The sequence below is a fragment of the Gavia stellata genome, chromosome 5 (assembly GCF_030936135.1).
Source record: "Gavia stellata isolate bGavSte3 chromosome 5, bGavSte3.hap2, whole genome shotgun sequence".
Classification (NCBI taxonomy): Eukaryota; Metazoa; Chordata; class Aves; order Gaviiformes; family Gaviidae; genus Gavia; species Gavia stellata.
The window spans coordinates 29,624,778-29,650,600 of NC_082598.1; the positions used below are offsets into that span (position 1 = coordinate 29,624,778).

The 25,823-nt window shown below is 38.3% G+C and overlaps 1 protein-coding gene across 2 annotated transcripts in view; it reads left to right on the forward strand.

Moving 5' to 3' along the window:
- The window catches only part of SLAIN2 (SLAIN motif family member 2), a 37,045-nt gene extending 16,439 nt beyond the window's left edge, over window positions 1–20,606 (forward strand). The window contains exons 4-9 of one of the 2 annotated variants that reach the window (XM_059817675.1): window positions 869–1,030; window positions 2,280–2,639; window positions 5,002–5,139; window positions 10,214–10,291; window positions 16,111–16,429; window positions 17,970–20,606. In XM_059817675.1, the coding sequence (XP_059673658.1) occupies window positions 869–1,030; window positions 2,280–2,639; window positions 5,002–5,139; window positions 10,214–10,291; window positions 16,111–16,429; window positions 17,970–18,036 (1,124 nt within the window). In that variant the 3' untranslated portion in view covers window positions 18,037–20,606. The remainder of the gene's footprint in view (window positions 1–868; window positions 1,031–2,279; window positions 2,640–5,001; window positions 5,140–10,213; window positions 10,292–16,110; window positions 16,430–17,969) is intronic. The other variant, XM_059817676.1, reaches the window with a different exon arrangement.
- The last annotated feature ends 5,217 nt before the right edge of the window (window positions 20,607–25,823 follow it).

Below are 25,823 nucleotides of genomic sequence, written 5' to 3' on the forward strand. Positions count from 1 at the left end.
CATAGACACTTTGATTGCATCAGAAGAATTGATGCCTGGAACATATCTCTACTCTGAAGTCAGAATGTTGGCTTGTTATATATACTTTAACTCAAATTAGCTTGGAGGGAAGATGAAAAAATATTGCGTTGACAATCAAACTCTCTAGTTTGCTGTCGACCTGTAAAGAGAAGTCTGCACTGCAGTATATTCACCAGGGCCATTACCCAGGTTTTGTTTTATTCTATGTAGCTCTGCTCTGCATTGTGTGCTACAATGCTGTTACTGCCTGCAGGCCAGAAAGATGAAATGTAACTGGCAATGAGGTGTCAGCCAGAAGGCAGTGAACGGGAAGAGTTTTTCTGGTATGTTATAGTTTAGCAAAGGTGTGTACATAAAACAGGTAGTATTTCCAGATAAACTGTTATTTTAAGCATTCCAAACTGAATCAATATTCATTGGATCTGTAAGTCATCATTGTCAAGAAAGATACAGTCAAACTTACGTCTTACAAGGCAGTGTGCAGAGATAAGAATTAAGGCACAAATGGAAGAGATATGCAGTTCCTCTTTCTGCAAGAGCTGTGCAAACTTCAGAGCAGTTGAAACTTGGTACACATAGACCCGATTATATGTCATGAATTTGTTTTGCTGTCATTATAATGATTTTATAAACTTGCTCATTTTTAGAAGGTAATAGCTAAGCTCTGCTTGTGTAAATTATATTTTCAGCCTAATTTCGCAATCAAATGTTTGAAATGGTCTGTCAGACTCAATGTCTCGGTTGTAATCTGTTTTCAGATTGGTGGTTCTTCTACTAGGAAAGGAAATACAGCTTGCCTTTGTAACCTTTTTTAAACATTTCCTATTGCTTTATTTTCTTTATATAGGTCATCTTAAAAGTTCAGCAGATAGAAATCCTCCGCTAAGTCCACAGTCCTCTCTGGACAGTGAATTAAGTGCATCAGAGATGGATGAAGACTCTATTGGGTCTAATTACAAGCTAAATGATGTTACAGATGTGCAAATTTTAGCACGAATGCAGGAAGAAAGTAAGTGTTTTCCATCCTGAAAACAAAGTGGAACAGTTGATTTTTTTAATTTTTTTTTTTATTGAAAGCAGTAGTACTTGCTTAGCAGGAATGGAAAAGGGGTGTAGATTCTACTATGGATGTACAAATGTAGTCTCCTGAGAAGGCTGGCTAAGGACTTCTGCCTGCGGGATAAGGAAAGGCAGTTGCTGAGCAGAAGTGTTTTCTATCAACAGTGGACAAAAGAAGTGCTAGAGAGAGTATGAATTTGTAGCATGTAGTATATGCTAAAAGGATCGTCGTTAGACTGGACTACTGCCAGCCACCAGTCTTGGGAGGTATGTGCCTTCCTGTTGTAATCCAGTCTTGTTGACATCAGTGCTTAAACCATGATTTAAATCGCCAAAATGTAAAGTCAATATGGCAACGAATAGTGAAGAAAGGCACCTATGTAGATGTCTCCCTTTTATTATAGGTTTAGTTGAGATTGCCTGTCTTTTTGTCCCTCTGAGACTGCAGAAAGTGGTAGTAATTTCAGTTGTCTAACTTAGTGGTCTTCAGACTTTTCTATTGCGTACCCCTGTCAGTGGAAAAAAAAAACCCAAACCCTCAAATATATGTATATTTTTTTATAAATTATATACATGTACTACTCATATTACAAACACAGACATACACAAATGTACACAAAAATAGAAATGTAAAAAGGTTGAAATAAAGATGAAATAAATGCTATTTTTAAAATACTGTTTCATTAGTAGTACAAAATTTTCTTCCTGCATACTAGTGGATTGTTTTGCATACCCCCTGGGGTGCATGCACCCCACTTTGGAGATCACAGGTCTAACAACTCTGGTTTCTCTAGAGGTAGCTTATCATATAGCTTTTTCGTTACATTTACCAATACATTGCAAGAGACATTTCACTGTGGCTGCTATAATTGTTATAGGATGTTACATGATACCAAAATTAAGGTGTAGCCTGTGTTGCTAGTATCCAGCCTGGGAGAGGAGATGAACAAGTAGACAGAACACCTATATTTATGATTGCTGTAGTAGAAAAAGGAATGAGTTCACCTACTTATTTCAAGACATTATCAGCTGGTAGATAACCTTTTTGATACTAATCTGGAATTAATTTAATGCCTCAAATAAAAGGAGTTAAGGTGAGCCAAATACGACTTCGAGCACTGGGTAGATATTTGTATGCACTGTCTCTAGTTTGAATCATTTGTGGGCTGGAAGCAAATAAACAATGTTATTGTTGCCAGGCCTCCGGCAAGAGTATGCAGCAACTGCTTCTCGGCGTAGTTCTGGTTCTTCTTGCAATTCTACAAGGCGAGGCACGTTCAGTGATCAGGAGCTCGATACGCAAAGTTTAGAAGATGAAGAAGATGGCACACATCATACAGTGCACCCTGCTGTTAACAGGTTCTCACCATCACCTCGCAGTTCTCCCTGGCCTTCACCAAAACAATCGCCAAGGAATTCACCTCGCTCCCGATCACCTGCTCGAAGTATAGAATACAGTAGAGTGTCACCTCAACCTATGATTAGCCGTTTACAGCAACCTCGTCTTTCGCTTCAAGGCCATCCTACAGATTTGCAGACTAGTAATGTCAAAAGTGAAGGTAAAAAGCTCTGTCTCAAATTCATTACACAAGTAGTTGTGTAGTTCCTGTAAAGGATTTTGCCCAGTGTGTAGTGCTAAAACTATATGCCTGTGTAACACCACGGTTTAATCTCAAGAGTTGTTGAAGAAAAAGCAGAGCAAGCAAATCTTAAGTTCTTCTGGGGAACCCTTACAGTCAGAAAAGTTGATAGGCTTGTATTTATTTTAGAAGTTATCTAGTCACTCTGGGTGTAATTGAGTTTTGTGGTGACTGAGTTCTATCTTTGGCAGGCAAATGCACTATAATAAAGCAGAGCCCAAGGGAAACTATCATTCACCAGTAGGGTTATGCCTTGCAGATGACAGAATAAAATGTAGAGAAAGTGTGGTCAAATAAGAGTAACATGGCAATTTATGCATGCCTGTAACGTGTGAGATAGCTGAATGCTTGCTTCTGGCAGTGCAGGACTCTGAACTCTTTGAGCATGAACACAGGCTTAAAAATATTAGTACTTAAGTCATGCCTTTGTTGGATACTCAAAGCTGTGCAAACTGCTGTGTAATAAAAAATAAAGCTTGCATTAGACCTGACACGATTATACTATATTGGCATAGAACAAAATACTGTATCCTGATACGATTTTCCTTCTTGAATGTACTTTTTCATGGTAGCAATCTGGCAGAAATTCCTTTAATTGGGCTGAAATTTTACAAACGTATTCCTGTTTTAACAAATGTAGTTGTTATCTGGCAAATAAAAAAATTAAAAATAATATACATTTAGATATTAAGAATTCACCTTATTTTTTAATCTTTCAGGTAAGCTGGATGCAAAGTGTCTGCAGTAGAGATGATGTAGAAATGGTTTTTTCAACAGTTTATTTTCTGGGTGTGTTTTCCCCCTAATATAGCAAAGAGGTCTATGCCACTTACAGAATTTCATTGACTAAGACATTTTAGAATTTTAATGAGGAAAATCAGTATGCTAGGCTAGAGCTTTTGGGGAAGGCGATCCTGCAAGTTTGATTAGCTATTCAAGAACATCTTTGGAAGGGTTAGCTTAAGTCTCATCTAGTAATAGTAGTTTGGGGAAGTTTATGAAAATGTATATGAAAATGTACAATACAAAAGCTAATCAATTATATTGTGGCTTAGTTGAGAATTCCTTTCCCGTTCTTTTCCAGGGTTTCATGAAAGTCTTAATTCATGCTAGATGAGTTACAACAAAAATATCCATGACAGGCAAGGTACCAAAACCTGGTATCCCACATACCAGAGGGATCAAAATAAAGTGTGCGATCATGTGTTTCTGAAACACTTCTAAGGAATTCTCTTGCAGTGTTTTTTGTGCAGTTGAATGTTGCTTGGATATTCAGAGTTGATATAGCAGCAGCTGAAAAAAGTAGTTTGGGATTTTTTTTCTCTCAAATGATGAGAGGGAAATTTGGTTGACAGGGTTCAGCAACGTACCAACTGCAATGCAAACTACTAAGTGCAGAAAGTACATTAGTAGGAATATTCAGCCTATGAAGACTCTTACTTTTGTTTTCATCTTCAGTGCTTGTGCATGGTTAGCGTACTTCTTTCCTGCATGCCTTTTACAGAATCAGGTTGGCCACTCATCCTGACAAGGCATCTACGGTCCTCTATCCGAAGTATGTCAGCAACCCAGCTCTGCATGGGTTGGAGATACACAGAATGTCGTTAGACTTGAGAGATATTTAATGGCATCTTTTTGTATTCTGTGAGTGGTAGTATAAATATTAGAAGACCCTTGAAGAACCGGTATTAGCTGAATAGATAGTCAAGTCACATGTGAAAGATGAAGCATAACTGGATACTTCAATAATTTTTAATGCTGTGTGCGAAGAGTTTCTTTCCAAGTGGGTGGTTGTTGTTTGTTGGATAATGTGCTGATATGGGACTGGGTAGTCTCAAAAATTGACTCAAAAAATTACTATGTGTTTTTAATCTTCAGGCAAGCATTCTATATTATAAATAACTTTCTAGGTAAAGACTTCAAAAAGTGTGCAAAACTGCAAATTAGGTTTGCCTATTCAATTTCCGTAACGGTAGAACAAAACCCAGAGAATCATAATCCAGATATGTTTCAATTTCAAAACATGCTATGCTTGACTTTTTTCACCACAGGTGAAAAATGTACATTCTTTTTTATGTAAGTATTTTGTATGTGATAGATCTGAGAATAATATAGAACTTTAATTCAAGATAATGGAAGAACTGTAATGTAACAAAATACGCTTTTAAATTGCGGTGTAGTTTTATATGGCTAACATTTTGTATAACTTAGATTTGGGGTTCATAACCTGAACTTTGTTCAGCATCAGACTAGTGTGGTATCTCTGTATTGTTTCATACAGAAAAACTAAGGCGTAGTCTTCCAAACCTGTCCAGGACATCTAACATCCAAGCTGAGTCTGTGAAAAACAGCAGAAGTGACTCAAACTTCCAAGTGCCAAATGGAGGAATACCTCGCATTCAACCTCAAGCCTCAGCCAGTAAGTACCTTTAATGACACTTCAGTGTATATTTCAGAATTGATGGGACTCAGCGGTCTTCCAGTTTCGTGGCAAAGAGAAACATTGCATGTCATACTGGAGATGCTAATCTTGATTTTTAATCACACCTGTGTGAAAATCTGCTTTTTTGGTACACGAAATCTCGTACTGAGTATATTCAGAGAATTCCTGATCTCTTATTAAGATATTGTTCATAGTTTCCTAACAGCATATGTAGAAGTACTATAGTATAAATACAGTAGTGTTACACATTTCACAAACCATTTATTTTTTGTGATTTATAGAAGGTATAATGCTTTGTGTTGAATTTTATTTTCAGACTACTATTTTTAAACTTACTAGACTATGAAAATACTTACCTAGATTATGTTTATTGCTTTTTTTAAACAGCGAAACCTGATCTGAAATAATTCATACAAGTTTAACCCTTGTTTGCAGTTTATTTTCTTCTTTTGTTTTGTCACCTGGAAATTGCATATTCAGTTGCAGATTTTATTTACTTTAAGTGTCAGTATTTTTCAGAAAATGTTTGGATGAACCTGTGTCCTGTGAAACAAATTAGCCCATTGCTGGGCTAATGGCTGCTAGTTTGTCCAAAAGTGAACCGCTGATGTGAGAACACTGCTAATCTCACAAGTCTCTTAGAAACGGTGACCTTAAAGAAGCCAAAGCAAATGAAACTTAAATATTCACTGCTTCTTTATATGTCAATATTGACAGTTCCTGTTGTTTAAATGTTTCCTGACCATTTTATTTTAAAACAGGTTTCAGAATTAATAACCTTGTGTGACATTTTCAAGGGAAGAACACATTATGAATATTATATGTAGAGCTTTGAACTATAAAAGTTCTATGATAAAAGTTCATCAATAATCTAAATATTTGGTGGGAAATGTAAGAGAATATTTTTTTTTTACCCATTGAACAGTAAAGGCATACTGGCATACCTAGTTGGCCTTGTTAACTAGTCCTTTCAAAACAGTGTGTTAATGCAACCAAATACAGTTAAATACAGAATAAGGAATACAGACCATGACAATGACTACAAGGTTTCTATCTTTGTAGTGACTCAGACCAGATGTAAGGGTTGTGTGGACAGTCAGTCCCAGGTGTGTAATACTGTAGCCAAAGAAGTTAATGTGACCTTGTGATTGTTCATATTGGTTACCCCCTCATCCTTTCACCTTGCCCCCTTCTTCCACTCTTCACAAATGCTCAGAAGGTGGGATTTACAACTGAAAGGGCATGTGTGTAGTTCAAATGCAGGACTGTTATCTGTTAGGCAGGCTTATCAAACTATAAAGCACTTGGAGCAGTTGTACAGCAGCTCTCCAACTGTTATTTTTGTGATGGGAAGAAGAATCAAAATTACCTGAAAGAAAATGAAGGAAAAAATATTTTTAGTAAAAATATGTACAGATTTTATTTGGTGTTTTAAAATTGAGTGATCTGGGAAGGGAAGAGCACAGAGGGCAGCTTAGTTGGCTAGAAGGCTATTTCCAGTATTAAAAGTATATTCACAGTGAAACTTTATGGAAAGATCAGACAACAGAAGTCACTAAATATTGAATATTGAGGGTTACTTCATTGCAGGAGCCAAAGTAGTGTGACTTACGTTTATACATGTATAATTTCTTTCAACTTGTGGATGGATTGAGGATCACAGAAATTATTAGGTAAACTTGCTTCCCTTTCATGGGAATCTTTCCCCAAATGTGAACCACTCTAGACCAACTTACAGTTAAGTGTAAGTTAAGTATCATTAATAAAGCCCAGATTCCTAGCTTTTACAGTTTCCCTGCTCTTACAGATGTTTGTCAGAGTCTTGCTATTGACAATCGTAAAACGGTTTGTGTATGAAGTCAATGAGTAAGTATATTTGCTTAGTCTGGATTAAAAAAATTTCTGCAAAACTGTACATTGTATAAAAATTTCCAGAATTGTGTCCTTTTATTGTATACTTTTTGTTTTGTTGGTTTTATATTTTGTCACCTTGCACAAAGCACTGTTAAATTGCAGCAAATTTTTGTTTCCCTTTGGCAATGACTTCTGGGTCTTGGGATTCAAAGCTTCCTCATATACCTGCTAGTTTTGCATGAGCTTACCTTTGCAAGGATGCTGGCTTGCCACCCGAGGTCACTACTTTTCTCCTTGTCAAAGATCTGCTGTTCATAATTTACTTGCACATTCGCTGTGGCTGCAATACTGAACTTGCTATGGTTGCTGGCACTCAAAAATGAGTTAGGAATCCAGTAAGTTTCTGAAAAGACAATTCCTGTTATGGTTACATAGCCAAATTGTACATGCTTGCTTAAAAAGTAGAGGGAAGATACTTATAATATGTTTAGAGGTACAACTGTAAAACATGAAAATACTTGGCATTTTAAGCTTTAGCTGTAAAGTGGTGAAAAATCCAAATTCTTTTTGAAAAGAGATTGAGATTGAGTGAGTTAAATAGTAGCTGTAACTATTAGAATCTTCATGTACATCTGTTTCTCCATGCTGTTATGCAGAAAGTACTTTTTTATATGAAAGCTATTAAATATTTTACCTTGAAACACTGGAAGATACAGTAATACTTGTGTTCTCCGAGGAATAGGTCTCTTCTAGCCTTTAAAGTGTTAGAATGACGGGAAGTCTCTGTATTTGCATCCTACACCACATAGATTGTGAAAAGCTGTAGAACTTCTAGGGTGGCTTCCACATAGGAGCTACGTGCTTTCTAGTGGATTGTGTGTGTGATACTTTTGTACTTACCTGGCACTATTAGCATATGAATGTTAAATATAATACTTTTTCAAAGAGCTAAACTGTAGATCTGTAGATTTTTCAAACTATCAGTAAAGTAACTAGTCTGCTTGCCAAGATCCAGCTGCTTGGCATGGTCAGAGTAAAAGAAGAAAGTGTATGTTTTGAGGAAAAAGAGTATTTCAATTCAGTTGATGAGAAGTAAACCTAACTACATGTATTCAGAATGCACCATTTGTGACAGGTGATGTAATAGCATACAGAGCACTTCAAGAGCAGCAAATAGTGTGGATAAGCATGTGCTCCGTGCTTATCTCAGACTGCATGTTTCCTCAGCATTGCTCAAATTGCAATGTCTGAAGTTCTTTTCAGTGATTCAGCGCATAGAATTGTTTAGCTATTGATTCTCCGTTTCCTGGAGTCTCCATTGAGAAGGAAGGAATTTGAGATACATATTTTTTAAATCCTTTCCTTATCATCCCACATCCCTGACTTACTTGCAAGTAGTGTAAATAATGATGGAGGAAGAAACTTAGTGCCATGTGCAGTAGCATATTTAAATCTAACTGAACAAATTAGGGCAAACTAAATTCAAGATCATAAATATGAAGGAAGAAGCTATTCTTGATTTTCTGTGGTATAACAAAACCACTGATTCAGTAAAAAATGGTGTAATGGAACACTTGTGGACAGAAACACTCTGGCCAGTGTTCTCCCTCAGTAAATTCCTAGGAATTGTGCTCATTTTTAAACATCTTACTGTGCTTAATTGGCTGTTTATGGGTATGCCTTAAAAAAAGTTTATAGCAAGACCACGTGCCAGAAGTTGAATAAGAATTGTGTAGTGCCACATGCTTTTTTGCATTAGATTCTAGTTGGTAGAAGGAATCGAAATTGTTATTATTCTTAATAGCCACAGGCAGCATTTTATCATGTTTATAAACACTTTAATTCCTTTTTGCTGTTTCTTGAAAATGACAGGTTTTAGTTAGTTATTAAGACGAAAATGAATAGACCACCTAGTCAATTTTCAGAATGAAGGTAAAACACATGATGAACTTCTTTCATAATTCACAAAATACTGTGAATTTTGCACTTGACTGAAGGATAGGAAAGGTGATGGCAATGATTATATGCTATCAAGTTTAGAAAAGGATTAACTAATATTATTAGGATTCTAAATGCTCTTTTCCTACCTTCTTTATAGTGATATTCACCAATTGGTGAAAGGATTACTGAGCTTCCTTACTCCGAGTCAGGATCTTTATGCACAGCTGTTCCCCCATCTTTCTTCCTTCTCACTATGGAAATAAGCCTTGCTAATGCAATCATTTTTATGCTGATACAAAGCTCCATACGCTGGGCTGGGGTGAGCAGAGGTGTTTATTCATACATTATCATTTTAAGAAGCCTTTGTAGGCAAAGCTTTATTTCATTGACTACTTTCCTCTTCCCCCCTCCCTGCCCTTAAATATGTTGCAGTGAAAATACGCTGAGTCGATGCGTTCCTTCTGGCAATAGGTAATTCTCTCCTTGCCAAGATTCTGCAGTTCTTGGGACATTGGCTTCTCTCTTGGTAACTGGTAGGTAGTGAGGTCATTTCAAGGCAGTATCAGTCCTTGAACATTACTAGAAAAAAGGCAGGACATTGGAGCAATAAAAACCAATTTTTGTCATGCTGTCTACATGCTGGCAGATGATAATTCTTAGTGTTATGTCTTTTGTTTTAAGTTCGAGTCCTCTTGCATACCTTTTTAGGGGGAAAAAAACCTAGACATCTCTCAGAATGACTTATGTTTGCTAAACTGAAAAATACAATTTTTTCATACTATGATCGCATTTAGACAAAGATTTATGCTTTTGTGTAGTGTTAGAATATTTTTTTTGAAAACTCCTTTAAAATGAAAAGTTTTAGTCTTGCTAGGTCGAATATGACAGTTTAATTTTCATCTTTGTCTCTAATCTTGCACTCATATTGCTGTAGCATGTTTGCTAGGTGGCTTGTTCTCCCTTTGGTGTATTAATTTTTTTTGCCTTTTGGGCTTTTTGCCCTGCAAGAAGCTTTACTCTTACAGAATCTGCGCGTTTTGCACTGCAAAATTTCTGACATGCTCCTCTGTAACTCTTTGCCATTAAGAGCAAGCACCATTTTAAAAAAACCCATCACTTTCAGAGTCATAACAGCTTTTTGAGTGTTTTACTCACTCTGTTCCTTGATGCTTCACAAGTGGATGCAATTCTGAAATTCCCAGTAAATTTAGTTTTCTTATCTTAGACAAATATAACACTTCTTGTTTTTCAACAGCTCTGCAAAGGCAGAAAAATTTGCCTCGTGCTGCCTTCAAAACCAAACAGTTTCTTCAAACTCCATCAACAAAAGGAGGTAATTAACGTACAACCTCTTACCAAGCTCCAGCAAATATCAGATAATTTTTCACCTGCATTAAATCTCTCACATTCTAGATTAATAAAATTGCTGTTGCATGTCAAAATTAACCAAGTGGTCCTTGCCGTATCAAAGTATATAACATTTTGGTCTAATCATTAAAAATACATCCCTGCATCATGTAGGAAAAAAAGTATTAAATTGGATTTTGAGAAAAAAATCTAAGGGTTGGTGAATTCTAGCATTAATCAGGAAATCTGGATTAGAAAAGTAGACTCTTGAATCTATATTTATTAGGGCTACATTTGGATAGGATTTTTAATTGTAAAATACTGTTTTTTAAAACAAATGGTAAAAAAATTTTTGTGGAAAAAAATATGCAGGCAAGTGAAAATATCATCCTTTTGTGCTGGAAACAAAAGCTACCGAGTTTATCCTTGAAAACATGAGCACAGAATGTCAACTCGTTTTGTGCATACATGTGCATGTGCTTGCACTTTCTCTTTTCCTCTCAAAACTAGAAGATTAAGCCCAACATACAGTAATTTAGATTTTTATTTTTTTCTCAAGGAATTAGAGACTATTGTATATAATAGTCCAGATTGCTAACAGCTGAAGTTGGCTTCTTTTTGAGAAGAAAATTAAATATATTGTCTCTAATCCAATTAGACATGTTTTAACTGATTTTTAATTTTGGCAGCCTTGTATGTGACACTGCCTCAATTTCACTACTAAGACAAAACAAGTTCATGATTTTGGTTTTAAGCATAGTTGGTCCTGTTGTCTGTTACAGTCTAGAAGATCTCACTAGAAGGTCGTATTTCACTTGAGACCAATTCATAAGCTCTATATATGCTAGAATCCTTTAAGGATGGTAAGAGTCCTTCATGCAGATACTCAGGGTCGCTGACAAAATGCATGTGTTTCTCTCAGTGGTTTAACAATGCTAACTTCTTTCAGTCAACTTCGTTCCATGCAGAAAGTTTTAGCAAAGCATAATGACTTTGAAACAGATTCACATGGCTTAATAGGAGGTCTCTAACAGTCTTTGTAATATTTCATACCAAATGGAGAAAAGTTCTCTCAATGTTCTGCTTTGGCATAAGACCACCATCTCAATTCCTCTGCAAAGCTTTCCGTGCTATCTTTCCAGTTGGCTATGCTTTCATCTTCATCTGGATGTCTAGAACACATACTAGGTCAACGGTCTTTTAGTTTATATTATTCGTAAAATTTTATTAAACCCTAGAGACTGAGGAACCAAGCACATTGCACTGCCAGTTGTGTATTCCAATTTATAGTTGCTGTCACGCCTCACTGCAAATAAGGACCCAACATGTCCTTTTCAGTTATTTGCTATTTTACAGTCCTTGATGTGTTGATTTTCTTGCTTCTGAGCTGAGATTCTCATGAGTATAGAAGTGTTATGCAGTAATGAAACAAGACTTCTGTTTCAAAAGAATAAACAACTATGAGCAACAATTGGTTTTAGTTTCTTAAAATAGTGTTCATTACACAGCTTGACACCTTTCACACACAGATGCTGGCTTTTTTCCTACCATTTTGTGTAAAACAGTTCAAAATACATTCAAATAACTAACTCTTTACCTCATTGTGACACTTTGTTAAGGGTTATACAGCAATCCAGTATCAGTCAGATCGTAGAATCATAGAATGGTTTGGGTCATCTAGTCCAACCCCCCTGCAGTGATCAGGGACACCTTCAAATAGATCAGGTTGCTCAGAGCCCCATCCAACTTAACCTTGAATGTTTACAGGGATGGGGCATCTACCACGTCTCTGGGCAACCTGTTCCAGTGTTTCACCACCCTCATGGTGAAGAATTTCTTCCTAATATCTAGTCTGAATCTATCTTCTTTTACTTTAATACCACTACCCCTTGTCCTATCGCTACAGGCCCTACTAAAAATTCTGTACCCATCTTTCTTATAAGCCCCCTTTTAAGTAGTGAAAGGCTGTGATAAGGTCTCCCCAGAGTCTTCTCTCCTCCAGGCTGAACAAGCCCAGCTCTCTCAGCCTGTGCTCGTAGGAGAGGTGTTCCATCCCTCTGATAATTTTTGTGGCCCTCCTCTGGACTTGCTCCAATAGGTTGATGTCTGTCTTGTACTGAGATGACAGAATAGTTTATTGATTCCCATTGTTTTACCTCATCTGTTCTTTCATATCAGTCTGAATCATGTCATCACAATGGTTATGATTTATCAACTGCACCAGAATTGATTCTGGTTTCAAGTCAGTGTGCAGCAGCTGGCTGTGGGGTGCAAGCCAGGTAAGGTTGTATCACAGAATCACTAAGGTTGGAAAAGACCTGTAAGATCATCAAGTCCAACCATCAACCAACACCACCATGCCCACTAAACCATGTCCCACAACGCCACGTTCACATGTTCCTTGAATACCTAGGGATGGTGACTCCACCACTTCCCTGGGCAGTTTATTCCAGTGGCTCACCACTCTCTCAGTAAAGGAATTTTTCCTAATACCCAGTCTAAACCTCCCCTGATGCAACTTGAGGCTGTTTCCTCTTGTCCTGTCACTCATCACTTGGGAGAAGAGACCAACACCCACCTCTCTGCAACCCCCTTTCAGGTAATTGTAGAGAGCGATGAGGTCTCCCCCTCAGCCTTCTCTTCTCCAGACTCAACAACCCCAGTTCCCTCAGCCGCTCCTCATAAGACTTGTGCTCCAGATCCCTCACCAGCTTCGCCGCCCTTCTCTGGACACACTCCAGCACCTCAATGTCCTTCTTGCAGCGAGGGGCCCAAAACTGAACACAGTACTCGAGGTGCGGCCTCACCAGCGCCAAGTACAGGGGCACGATCACCTCCCTACTCCTGCTGGCCACACTGTTTCTGATACAGGCCAGGATGCCGTTGGCCTTCTTGGCCACCTGGGCACACTGCTGGCTCATATTCAGCTGGCTGTCAATCAACACCCCCAGGTCCTTTTCCTCCAGGCAGCTTTCCAGCCACTCGTCCCCAAGCCTGTAGTGTTGCGTGGGGTTGTTGTGACCCAAGTGCAGGACCCGGCACTCCTACTTTGCCAGGTGGGGACCTCTTGCTCCTTGCTCAGAATCCAGGACAGAATCTAGAGAGGGTGAGAAGTCTAAATGTTGTGTTTGCAGTGTGCCATTTATTTTATTGTTGCCAGATGTTTTAACTGTAGTCGGTTCTAGTTGTTTAGTTTCTAAGGAGGTGGAGTTGCATAAAGTTGTTTAGCACTACCCTTGGGCGTTTATGTGTTTTTATTAAACATGGATCAGCGCAATACTGCCCATGGGTATACAATTATCAATTAGACTTTGACTAAGGCAGTACCTCTCTCTTTGTGATCCTGTCTTACAAATAGGCCAAACTGAGTTTTATTAAATATTCAAAATTGCTCTAAGATAAAATTATTAGGTAGTTTGCCAGAGATTGCATCATGTGGACTGCTTTGGAGATCATGGCACATTGGAAGACAATTCATTCCTTTATGTACAAGAATGAATACAGCTCTCAGCAATGTCTGCAATGCTGTGCTGACAGGAAACGTTTTATGAATTGTCAGCTCAGATGGGAAGCATGGTAAAATATGGTCAACAGAAAACTGGAGAGAATGGAGAGGACTAATTTACTGGATGCTTACTTTCACTGGGAATGTGACAAGCTTTCTTCAGTTACAACTCTTCGTTGCTTATATTCTGTACCTAAAAACCTTTTCCCTGTTATGCCTCTAAGAGGCCCAAAGCTGTATTCAGATTTTATACACTGGCATTGCTCTGTTGGTCAGTTGCTAATGTGATACTGTATTTGTGTTCCAAGCAAGTGTTGTAATGAGAAGTGTAGTGATAAAAGCTCCCTATGTTTACACTGTAGAATAACTTGGAAATTCTGCAGATTCGATTGCACCAATGTTACACACAATGTCACATTTTAAAAACTTTTAATGTGTAATCTATTTTAGACCTAGGAGCACTTCACTGCTCTTCTTGTCCAGTCATTCTGCTGCTAATGCCTTCCTTAATCCATCCTCTGGCTTGATGCCAAGGTTTTTATTTTAAGGGGGTTGGTTTATTCTCTTTGCTACTTACCAACTGTCATGTATTGTTGACATCTCTGCCACCTTTTTTGTCAGCTTTTCCCATGAGTGGCTTCACGCTGTGTTTGATATCGCTATCGGAATAAAGGCCCTCTTGGATAATCCAGAAAGGAATCAAATCCACTTCACATATGCAATGAGGCACCTATTAATCTTCCTAGACATCCCCTATAAGGAATGGCTGCAAAATACAATCTGAAAGCTACCACTTCCTCTGTACCCCATTTAGGATGTCATTACTCATCCCTTCTCTCATTTCTCATGATCTTAGTGGATCTACCTTGTAAGATGATAATAAGAGCTATGTGAAGGACCATCTTTATGTACAACATCTGTCAAAGGGGACTCAACTTTGGTCTCTGTGTAAAAAAAACCAAACCAAAAAAACCCACACCACCACCACAAAACCCCCAAAAACCACAAAACAAAAAACCTAAATGTTTATTTAGTGGAGGAAAGAATAGTTCATGCAAATCCACTAAATGTAAATGTGACTTTGTTTTACTTTCCTGATTATCGACTGTTACTGACTGACCCTAATCAGTTTGAAAAGCTGATGAAATTCCATTTAATTGTTAAGATGATGGATTAGTTTAAGTATTCTGTTTAGTGATACATTATGCATATTTTGAAAATATTTCTCATACTCATGAAGGTTTGGCATTATCAAAGAACTGTTGAATATTCTTTTTGTCAGTATTTTTGCTGTGAGGATCAGTTGTCATTCACTGCTAGCTGTCTATTAAAATTCAGAAGTAATTCCTGAGTATATAATAAATAAGAATTCTTGCTGTTGCATTAATAGCATTTAGTATTAATAGCATTCAGCTTTTAGTAAAATAGATATCGTACAAAAATAAATTTAGTGGAGTACATTTGCATGTGCACCTTGTTGCACAGACAATGTGCTGTACTGTAAGTCTAAGCCTCTGAATGTATTTTCACTGGCTTATTAACTTTTCCAGAAAGGACTTGATGAAAGACCTATATTTTACATACTAACTCAGATACAGAGTACTTGAATTCAGATCTTAGTTATACTGATGATTTAGATAATGTTTGTGAAAAGAGGAAGGCTATGAATTGTTACAGTTGTCTGGTTTAAGTTTCACAGCAGCACCTTAATCTTGTTTGTGTTGGGGGTTGGCTGACCCTATCTTCTGGCCACCCCCCTGCCGTCAGCCAATAAATCTGGGATGTGACCATATCTTTAGGTTAATTCTAGTTCAATGGATTTAGTTAAAAAGAAGAGCATAAAAGAAACATTAAGATGCTCTGTGCTCAGAATTTCATCATTGAAAGCTAATAGACGCTTTGAATCTATTTAAAGACTGTATCACACCAGAATCCTGTATTCTTCAACGTGTTCTTTCAGGGATGGGAGTTAGGTTCACATGTTTCTGAAGCAGCTAAATTTCTTAACAAACATGTTCTCTTCTATTTCTTTTGACTTGATACAATGGTTAGAGCCTTACTAGTATTACTTATAAATCCAGATAAATATTTGTAGTAAGCAAATGGGGCATTAGAGTTATGATATCAAAAACACATGACAAAGAGGACATCTGAATTCCTGTTTCTCATTGCTGCTTGATTGGCTGTATTCATAATACATTCCATATTGTTTGAATTTTCACATAAAGTAATTTCCTGTTTTTAATTTCAGTTGTACTGTAACTTAAGCTTGAAAGTAACTTCTGTATTTTATTTTCCAGTACCTTCTTCAAGTAAATTCCGCTCACCTGCAGCACCGTCTCCCCTAGCTCTCCGACAACCAGTGAAAGCATTTAGTAACCATGGACCCGGTTCAGTTGCTTCTCCAGAAGCCACACAGCTGACGCACAGTAGTTCTTCACCAGGCCCTCTTGCAGCCCAGAGTTCAGGCTTGCCAAGCCCTGCCAGCAGTATTAACAGTACTACTCTTACCAGACCGGCAGGAACAGCAGGGATGAGGAGCAGTTTGCCCAGACCAAGTGCCCCTTCTACGGGGGGCATCCCAGTGCCTCGTAGCAAACTTGCACAGCCTGTTCGCAGGTGAGTATGTGACAGGCAGTCTTAGTCTGAAGTTTTCATAATTTATTTTGTACATTGTGTATTTGTACTGCAATTCTTATTTTGGTCTCAAGGTATTTAGACTGGAAATGGAGACCTCCACATGAAGTATTTGCCTGTTTTTCCAAAATAGATTTGAAGCAAAATCAAGAGAAAAATTAGAGAGTGAAGGTGAAAGAGTGAAAGTGAAATGAATAATGAAAGATAGAGAACCAAGTAAATAAAGTGTCTTAGTCTGGGCTGAGAAGGCAATAAGAATTTGACTGCATGTAGTAAAAAGTTATCACAATATAGCGTCAAGTGAAAATTCATTTGTACCACTGAGTAACGTGTTCTGAAGTCAGAACTATTGCAGTGCCTTTTGTAATCCATATAGCAAGCAGTGGTACCATGGTGAGAACAGTATCTCTCCTTGGGCAGCTGGAAACTTTAGGAAGGAAGATGCATGAGGACAGAGGAGGCATCCATAGCATTTGCTAAATTTAATGTAAAAATAAATGCAGTTAATCCACAGGACAAAACAGAATTTTCAGCTCAAACATAACCTCTGTGCTAGCACCCAGCTGTAGAAGTTGCTTAATGTCAGAATGCTTTGGAAAACAACAACAAGAGAGACTAAATATTAACTGGAAAAGCTACATGGACAATTTGTTGACAGGAGAATCAGAAGGAAGCGATGCATAATTTAGAACATGTGCTTTTAATGCTCTGCTAATGTGGATTTTCACTGAAGGTGTCAAGTGGAAGCCAGCTGATGTAAAGAAGCAGTCATTCATGTGGAATATTAAGAATCCCCTTCAACATAGAGGATAAACAGTTGGTCTTTAGTACTGTAGAAAAGATGAAACAGCCATAAATGGCAAAGTGAAGGAATTCTGTTCTGCAATGAGTGCTGGGCAGGGGAATGACAAGTGACTGTCACAGTATTGACTGTTTTGCACTCCGAGTCTGCACTGTCAGCAGTATGAAACTTGACATAATAAAAAGCAGTTGGTTTTGACAGGAAGTTCTTAAGAGTAGCGAGGTGTGGTTGTCGAAATCACAACTTGTCTTGTAGAAAAGGGTTTCACTTATTAAACTTATACAGCTTTTTTGAAAGTTTATGTACATAATGCAGTATCTGTACACAATACAATAATGAAGTATCTATGAACATCAAGATTTTGATGTAAGCAAAACGTAATACTCTAAACAAGGATTTCCCTTTTTATACATCACTGAAAAAAAAATGGCCTTTTTCAGATGGCAGCAGATTAAGTTTGTATTCTCACAGAGTATAATAGCAAAAAGTTTTCTGTCTATTTATGCAGATGTTTTTCTGACATGGTAGTTGCCAAATAAAACACATAGAACCTGAAACTGAAAATACTTTGGGGTTTATCTTAAGTAAACTATATTGCAGAGAAGAAAATGAGTGAAGTGTTTATTTCAATTATTTGTAAAATGTTTAAATTCTTATGTATCATAGATAGAGACTTCAGCAGTTACGTATGAAACTGAAAAATATCTCATTTTATTTTAGATCGTTACCCACTCCCAAAAGCTATGGCAACGTGAAAGACGAGAGTTGGAAAGATGGCTGCTACTGAACTGCAAAGCTTAATACAAAGTTCCAGCGCTCATGGATGCTTCCTCACCAGGCTAAAAGACAGCTTGATTATACAAACTGTTCAGATGTGACTTTTGGGATTTGTAAAAATTCCAGACCTCTCTGTCTAATTAGCACAAACTGGCAGAGATTATAAAGCAGCACTTTAATGACATCTAACATCAGATGTTTGGTGATCATACAATCACTTCTACATTAAATTGCTATCAGTTCTGGGGTTTTTTCTTGCTTGCTAAAAATGTATCAATATGAGCATTTATGACAGTGGCCAACGTCTGGGCAAAAACCTAATGAATGCCAAAGAAATGCCCATCTTGAAAAACAGCAAGTATAACAGCCAATTTACATTGTCCAAAACTTCATTTTCAGCCTGTTTTAATTCAGCAGAAAGAATGGTGAATGTGTACTATTGAAACAAGACTGCATTAATCAGAGCTAATACTCTGATTGCAGACTGCTACAGTGCTAGCAAAACATTGCTTTTAACAATTGTATAAGATTCTCATTGTGGAAAGTGGTACGTAAATCCTTCAGAAAGAATGAGAAGTTACTCTGGAGGATTAGGCAGAACAGTAAGTAGTAGCCATGACTTTTATTAACATTAAAGGTTTGAATGTAGCAGATGCACACAAATGCAATAGTATAGATTGCATCTTTCCTATGTTGATTTATCAGCTTTACATGCTCTAATATATTTGATTGCCAAAAGGGCTTAGTATCAGTTGTACAATCTTTCTAACCTTAAAATTCCTGGCTCAGGAAAGATGGCCTTTGCTATTGTAGCCACGTTTTTATCACATGGCTTGCTATTTGGGAAGAACTTTTTTTTAAAGCAGGTTTCCTTAAAAAAGAAAGAGCAAATCATAATGTTCATTTGTTCTAATACCATACCACTATGCTTGCAGCCTGGAGCAACTGTAAATGCTGATAGTTAAGGAGAAGGAAACACAACTATGCACTTGTAACATACAAATTTTAAGGTAATGAGTTGACTCTTGATGCCAAATGATACTCATTTAGGTAATGTTCCATGGTATGAGGGAGTTTTCTGTATCCTATTTTTTTACTTTCATCCATTTCTTAAATTGGTTTATTTTAAATTGTAAATATTTTTACAGAAGATACTGCCCATGTAAGTGTGTTTAAATACGTACTTTGCCTTACATATGTGTATCTTACATTACTGGTAACAGAGTATGAAACCTGCTATGTCTGTTTACAAGCTATTAAATTTCTCTGGTGGCTCTGACTTATTCTAACACATTTTGCTCAGAACAACGCATTCATATAACTAGCATTTGAACCATTGTTTTCTGTTTTGGAAGACATCATGCAAACGTGTAACTAAAGTTGTATTGGGTGGGACTAGTTAAATGGAAGGGATTTTGTTTGAAGCTTTTTCAGTATTTTGGATGTAGAGTTGATGAAATAAGAGAATGTGAATGGTATATCCTTTGTGCAATGACCAACGAACACTACAAGTTGGATTGGACGGTAGGTAGCCTTCAACCCCATTAGTATCTGAGTTTGGAACTGCTGGTGTATTTTGACTCCTACCACTAAGAGGATAACTAACCCTGAAATTCCAGCACTTGAATTTTATGCCAGCATTAACATATTCCTGGATAAAAAGCCATGCAATACTACTTGACTTGGAAGAAGCCAAATAGGAAGGAGCGGAGACTTAATTTGCAGCTCTAATTACTCAAGCAAACTTTGGGTTGATGAATGGCTTCACACTCCAGACCAAGATCTGTGCTGAGACTTTGAAGTCAGGGTATCAAATATATTGTAATTCAGTAAGATCTCAGCAGGGGTAGAGAAACTACCTTGCACCAGTAGCCCAGTACGTACCACTAATCTAGCTTTGTGTCATTTGCTGGCACAGATAATGGATGTTGGTATCTTATGTCACTATTAAGCAGAAGAGAGGACTAGATCAAATGCGCATATTCTCACTAAAGCCTGAATTTTAATATTTCAGCATCTTACAAAGCAATGCTGCAGTCTTCATTGAAAAAAGGTGAATTTTAATTGGTGAATTTTATCAAACACTTAATTGAATTTTAAATTTTGAAAGTCAGTTTAAATGATGATACTGGGTGGGGGTTTTACCGTGGCTGCATCAAACTGTTGTGTACCTTTCCTTAAGTTAAGTAATTCATCACTTGGGTAAGTTCAGCTTCACTTTTATAAGGTTTCTTTTCTCTGCTGTTCTCCCCCTGAAATACAGCGAACAACTTCCTGAAAAGACAAACTGTCTGTTTACTAGAAAGCCTTTGTGCATTACCAGTTTATTGATATCAGGAAATCATGGGGCTCTGTGTTTAGAGATTTACTGCAGAAGTGTGGAAATACGGATTTGACAAACTAGTGCCTATGATTTACTTAACTTATGTTTCATATAGTAGTAAGGGTTTTATGAATGTGGATTACTTTTTGTGCCAACAGCTCGGAATTGTTGTATGTGTGTAGGCAGAAGGACTTGTTCTGCTTCCAAAGTTATTTAATTTTTTTGTGTTTGAATGTTTTTGTAAGTGTTAAAAGTGTAAAAAAAAAATAAATATATAAAATATTCTTACCACAAAATACTTCTGGATCATTATTTTTATAACAAATTGTTTTTAAAAGCTTTTAGAAATTTAGAGGGTATTGTTTTAAGGCTTTTTTTGGTTGGTAGGGTTGTTTTTCAAGAGCCATATTCACTTTTCCAGAAGTTACCAATATCAGCTTCTGCTCCCTGTAATTCATGAAGTGAGTACAACACTGTACTTGGGTGACATCTGTGATTTCATTGACAGACTGAGATAGACTTGTGTTGTGCCTCTGCTCTGGAAGGACGATGCATAATTCAGAGTTATGTGAAAAACTGTATTTTGAATTTTCATCCACAGTCATTTGTTTGTGCAATTCTAAGTACATAATCTGCCTTTCATTTTTACAGGATTTGTGCCCACCTCAAACCACCACATGAAACAAATTTTTCATTTTGAAGAATCTGGAATTTATGCAGAAAATTGAGCAACATGAAACTGTATTTAGTAAGCCTTCTTTGAATTGTTAAGTACATGTTTTATCTAACTCATATATGAATGCCTCTATCTTTTGGCTCACATACAAGCAAGAGGTTTGTTTCAAACTTGGTACTTCTGTAATCTGCATTTTGCTACAAAGCAACATACCCAATAGTAATGTGAATGCATCTTTTTCTTCATATTAATAAAGTTAAGCTAGGTTTACTTCTATTTGGTGGCCACTTAATATTAAATCTGTTTAACAAAATTCAACCTGTGAAGCTTACTATTAATTGTTTATCCCAGCATAGTCCCCTATCTTGTAGTTAAGCCAGTAGATTAAAATGTTTCCCCCTAGTTAGCTGACCTACTTATGTAGACCTGGCTTCACACCTACCGCTTCTAAAATGCAATCCACTCCCCCTTCCCTCATTGCTTTTTAGACCAGCAGTCAAGCACCATTTGCCCCACACCCCTTCAGGAAAATAGAGCAGTGTCGAAACTAGAGGCCATTAATAGCCTTTCCCGTGTCTCTTTTAGTAGGTTTCTGTAACACACTCTTCTATATTAAACTATCGTTTATATTTAGCATTATCCTCTTGCAAGACTCAAGATAGGAAATACTGTTTCTACAGTTCTCATTTTGAGCGAAGGTATGACAATCCTTTGTTTTTTGGTATAGAAGTGCTAGGCCATGTTGTATGCAATAGTGTGTTACCCTCTAGGAGTCTTGATTGCAATGGTGAAGAAAAATAAGCGATGAACATGTAAGGAGGTAGAAGGTTGAAGCTGCTTATGCTGCTGAAGTCTTGGGGTGGCTGCAGAGCACGCAATTTTGATCATTTAAAGCTAACCTTTTAATAGAAGTATTTCTGAGAAAAACAAATGTGGGAAACTTAAATATAACAGCAGTATGTCTTTAGTTCTCCCTCTCTTGATCTGTAAGAACAGGAGTAATCTTGAGATTTATTTTTTTTATTTTTTACTTTTTAAGTGAAACAGGTGTGATGTGAGGTTGCTTTGACTTAAAAGTAGGTGGGGTTTTTGGTTTTTGACTTGCGTATTGGCCATTCTGTTGTACAAGGCCGACACGTACAGACAGTCTATCTGTAGAAGTCTTGTTTCAGGAAGATGAGGCTGGATTCAGGCGCTTTCTGGAGTATCCAGGTTTTACGCACAACATTGCAGTAAGGAAGATGCTCTCTGCTCAAAGAGTTGAAGAACTGAAAGAAGCAGATTCCATTAGACTCGCTTTCCACAGGATTGTTTTATAATGGTATTTTCAGCCCTGGTGTGTCATACAGCTGTACTGTATGTACATGATAAGCTCTGTTGCAACTACATTAAGCACTTACAGGACACAAAACATAACTGTAGTGATTAAACTAATTTGCAGATCTTCAGCAGGATTCAAAGGAACAGGTAGCTAAAATGATTCCTTACCAGCAAAGTTATTTTTCAACTTGATGCATCATCCACACCTGTTACAAACAGTGATTTACAGAAAAAAAAAATTACTAGCTTTGAAAGCTGGAAAGCCTGAGATTGTCTGTGCGGTGTGGCACTCTCATTTAAGACAAAAGCGGACTAGAACTTGCGCAAGACTGAGACTCAACAAAAGAAGATACTTCTATTGTAAGCTGAGTTGCTATCATCAACATAAACATAGGTAATCATGTAACTCCCTTTTCTTTTGGAAAATTATTTTAATACCTTACAACGATAAAGCTTAAAAGAGAATGGACTGTGATGCCTTCTCCCCCAGAGTGTTCAGCCCTCCTTGCTGCTTTTAAATTATCCCTGAAAGCTTACTTGTGTTGTCAGCTACAGCAACTGAGATTCAAAAAATAAGCCTATTAGGGATGAGTGGTACATGCCTTACTGAGAAGGTGACTGTGCAGTCCAGCCCCAGTGTTACCTGACTTTCGGTCATCCTGCACAGCATGCAGAATACAAACTATGAATTCTTCTTTTCTGCTCTTTTCCATTCTCTTTGACATGATTTTCTTGAGACTGTAGCCAAATTGCAACTTCTCAGAGCAGGGCTGTTAGAGGCTGTTTAAAAACCTTACTAGTACAAACAACATGGTTCGATGTCAGAGAAAGTACTCCCCCCACCCAGCACATGGTCTCAAAAAGCCTGACGTCAGCTCAATTTCAAAGTCAATTTGGGAGATACTCAGCGTAATATATTTTTCAAGCTTTCTTACAGCTATGTCCATTGATAAAACTGAAATCAATGGAATCAATTCTTATGTGAACGATAGCTCATTTCTGAAGACACCAGTATTTCTCATTCTGACATAGCTATTTTCTTGCTAAAAATATTTGGTTCAATTAGTCAAGTAGTACACTTTTCTGTCGGTTTCTACATAAGCTTGCTTTCCTGCATTCAAGGAAAAAGCATTAAAAGAGCAATTCAACTAGTTTCTCTCTTTAAGAAGGACAGTTAATGTCTTCAAAAACACTGAAGTGGTCCATGTTAGGCTTTGGGGTTTGTTTGCATGAAAACTCTCTATACAGTAACAGGAACATGAATAAGGACACTCATGTCCTGTGTTGTTCCCGCCTCTGTCCTGCCCAAGAAAAAAAGGTGCTTATTAATATGGGAGTAGGTCAGCAATGACTTGACTTGGTACTCCCCATGACCTTAGCTGCTTAAAGCCACGTAGGTGAACAAGAAGTGGTGTCTGGGTTGTGACGTGCTGGTGGTGGGAGTGTGGTCAGGGGGATGGGGATGCTGGGGTTTCCCCGGCCCTGAGCTCTTCCCAGGCATCCTGCTTTGGCCACAGACAGAAACAGGCTGCTGGGCTGGACCAGGAGCCCCCTGCTCTAACCCCAACTTCACTGCACTTGCACTCACTCCCAGCAGTCTCCCATATTTGTCTCAAGGCACTCTTCCTAAGTTTTTTGTTTCCCTTCAGATATTATCAGCAAACGAATCTGTACAACCCATTACCTGACTGGTCCTTATTCACCTCCATTTCATTCAGCAGGGTTAATACTGCTGTATCATTTCACAGCTGCTGCTGCTCTCTCTGGGCTTCAGATGGGTGCCAAAATGCTGACGGCAGAAAGCGATGCTGGATCAAGCTCAGGATTACAAGGAGTTTGGTTTGCATCCTGTTCAGGGCTGAGGGTGAGGCCAGCTGCACTGCTGGCTGATCGAACCTGGTACATACCGAGCTGAAGGAGCACTATGTAATCGTTCTTCTTCAAGGAGAGCTGTTTGTCTTAGTGAAGATTAGCATGACAGGAGTATCTTGTGCCATCTTAAATATATCTTCGTCACTATCCTCCTTTAGAAATGAAATTTTATTGAAGCACATGCTGCCATTTTGAGTCCCCTTTCAAAGAAAAGGGAAGTGGGGGGGGGAGATCAGACAAACCCTTTGCTTGTCATGCTCTGCCTCAGCTCCTGTCTTAACCTCGAATTTCTCAGCTCCACAGTCGTCCATTTACCCTACATTTACTCAACCAAACACTGAGCCCAGAGCAAGGTTGTATTGTTTCTGTTCATCCACTCCCCGCTGGGCTAATGCAGGCACATAAAACCACTGTTAATGCTGCTTCAACTGACTTGTCTTCAAAGGAGTTATGAAAACCTTGTCCTGATTCTCGTCCTTTTAAAGCCATGCCTGGATATTGGTGACAGCAACGTGGCATCACCACCATCACTCAGCCTCAGGAAAGCAGCCTGGAGCAGCCTCCTCCATCCATGATCCATCCATCCATCTGCCTTGCTGGCAGAAACTGGCAGCTCCTGAGCCACACGATGCCCCTGCCTGCACAGGCAGCACAGGCAGCACGGTCACAGCTGCTACCCCGAAACGCCTTGCTGAGGGTGCAGCCATAGCAGCCATTGCTAACATGATGCACCTCGCCGCCCAGGTTGCTGGTGCAGAACTAGCGCTGCTGATTCAGTGCCCACAGCCCTCCTGAATACCTGTGGGATGAAAAAAAAATTCATTATGGTGCAGGACGGGGCTACAGGAGACCCTCCTTCAGTTCGCTGCTCTGTCACACACTTTCAAGGACACCTCATTTATTTTCTTGAGGCTCAGTTCATCATCACTGAAATAAGTACCAGTCTTCATAACTCATGTGCTGGGAGCGAGGGGCAGGTGCGCTGCTATTTAGAGAAAGGGTCAACCAGTCAGTTCATATCTTGTCTGATGCAGCGGGGTGAGTTAAGAACAGAAATTTGGTCCACCTCAGTTTATGAGCCCAAATGTCAGGGAGCAGATAATGTCTGTTGTAAATGTCAGAGTGGAGGGATTTTTCTTTTCCCTTTAAAAAAAACCCAACAAATATTTAGTTACTGTATTTGTGCTGCCATTCACACAGGCTCAGCTCCACTGAGCATGAATGGTATTGCCCGGGTACACAAACGTACTATGGGAATATTAAAAGAGACTTGCTTAATGGCATGGGTCTGGTAAGGAACCCAAGCCCAGCTCAGCCCTCTCCTTCAGCAGTAAAGCCGTTTTGGTAGCACAAGGCTTTGCTAAGGGCTGGCAAATTCAGGCTACTTTCTCCTGAGCAGAACACAGGGTTTTCATCAATATCTGGTGGGCTTCTCACCGTTAGGATTTATCTCCACATGACAATTTGCCCCGGGCAGTGAAATACAGCCCTCTGCAGGCACTGGCACCCCTCCAGCCATCAGTGCCAGCCTTCCTGCCCAGTGGCCCACTGTCAGTAGAAGAAATGGAAAACTCCTTTTCCAAAAACACCTTGCAACTTACTGCTC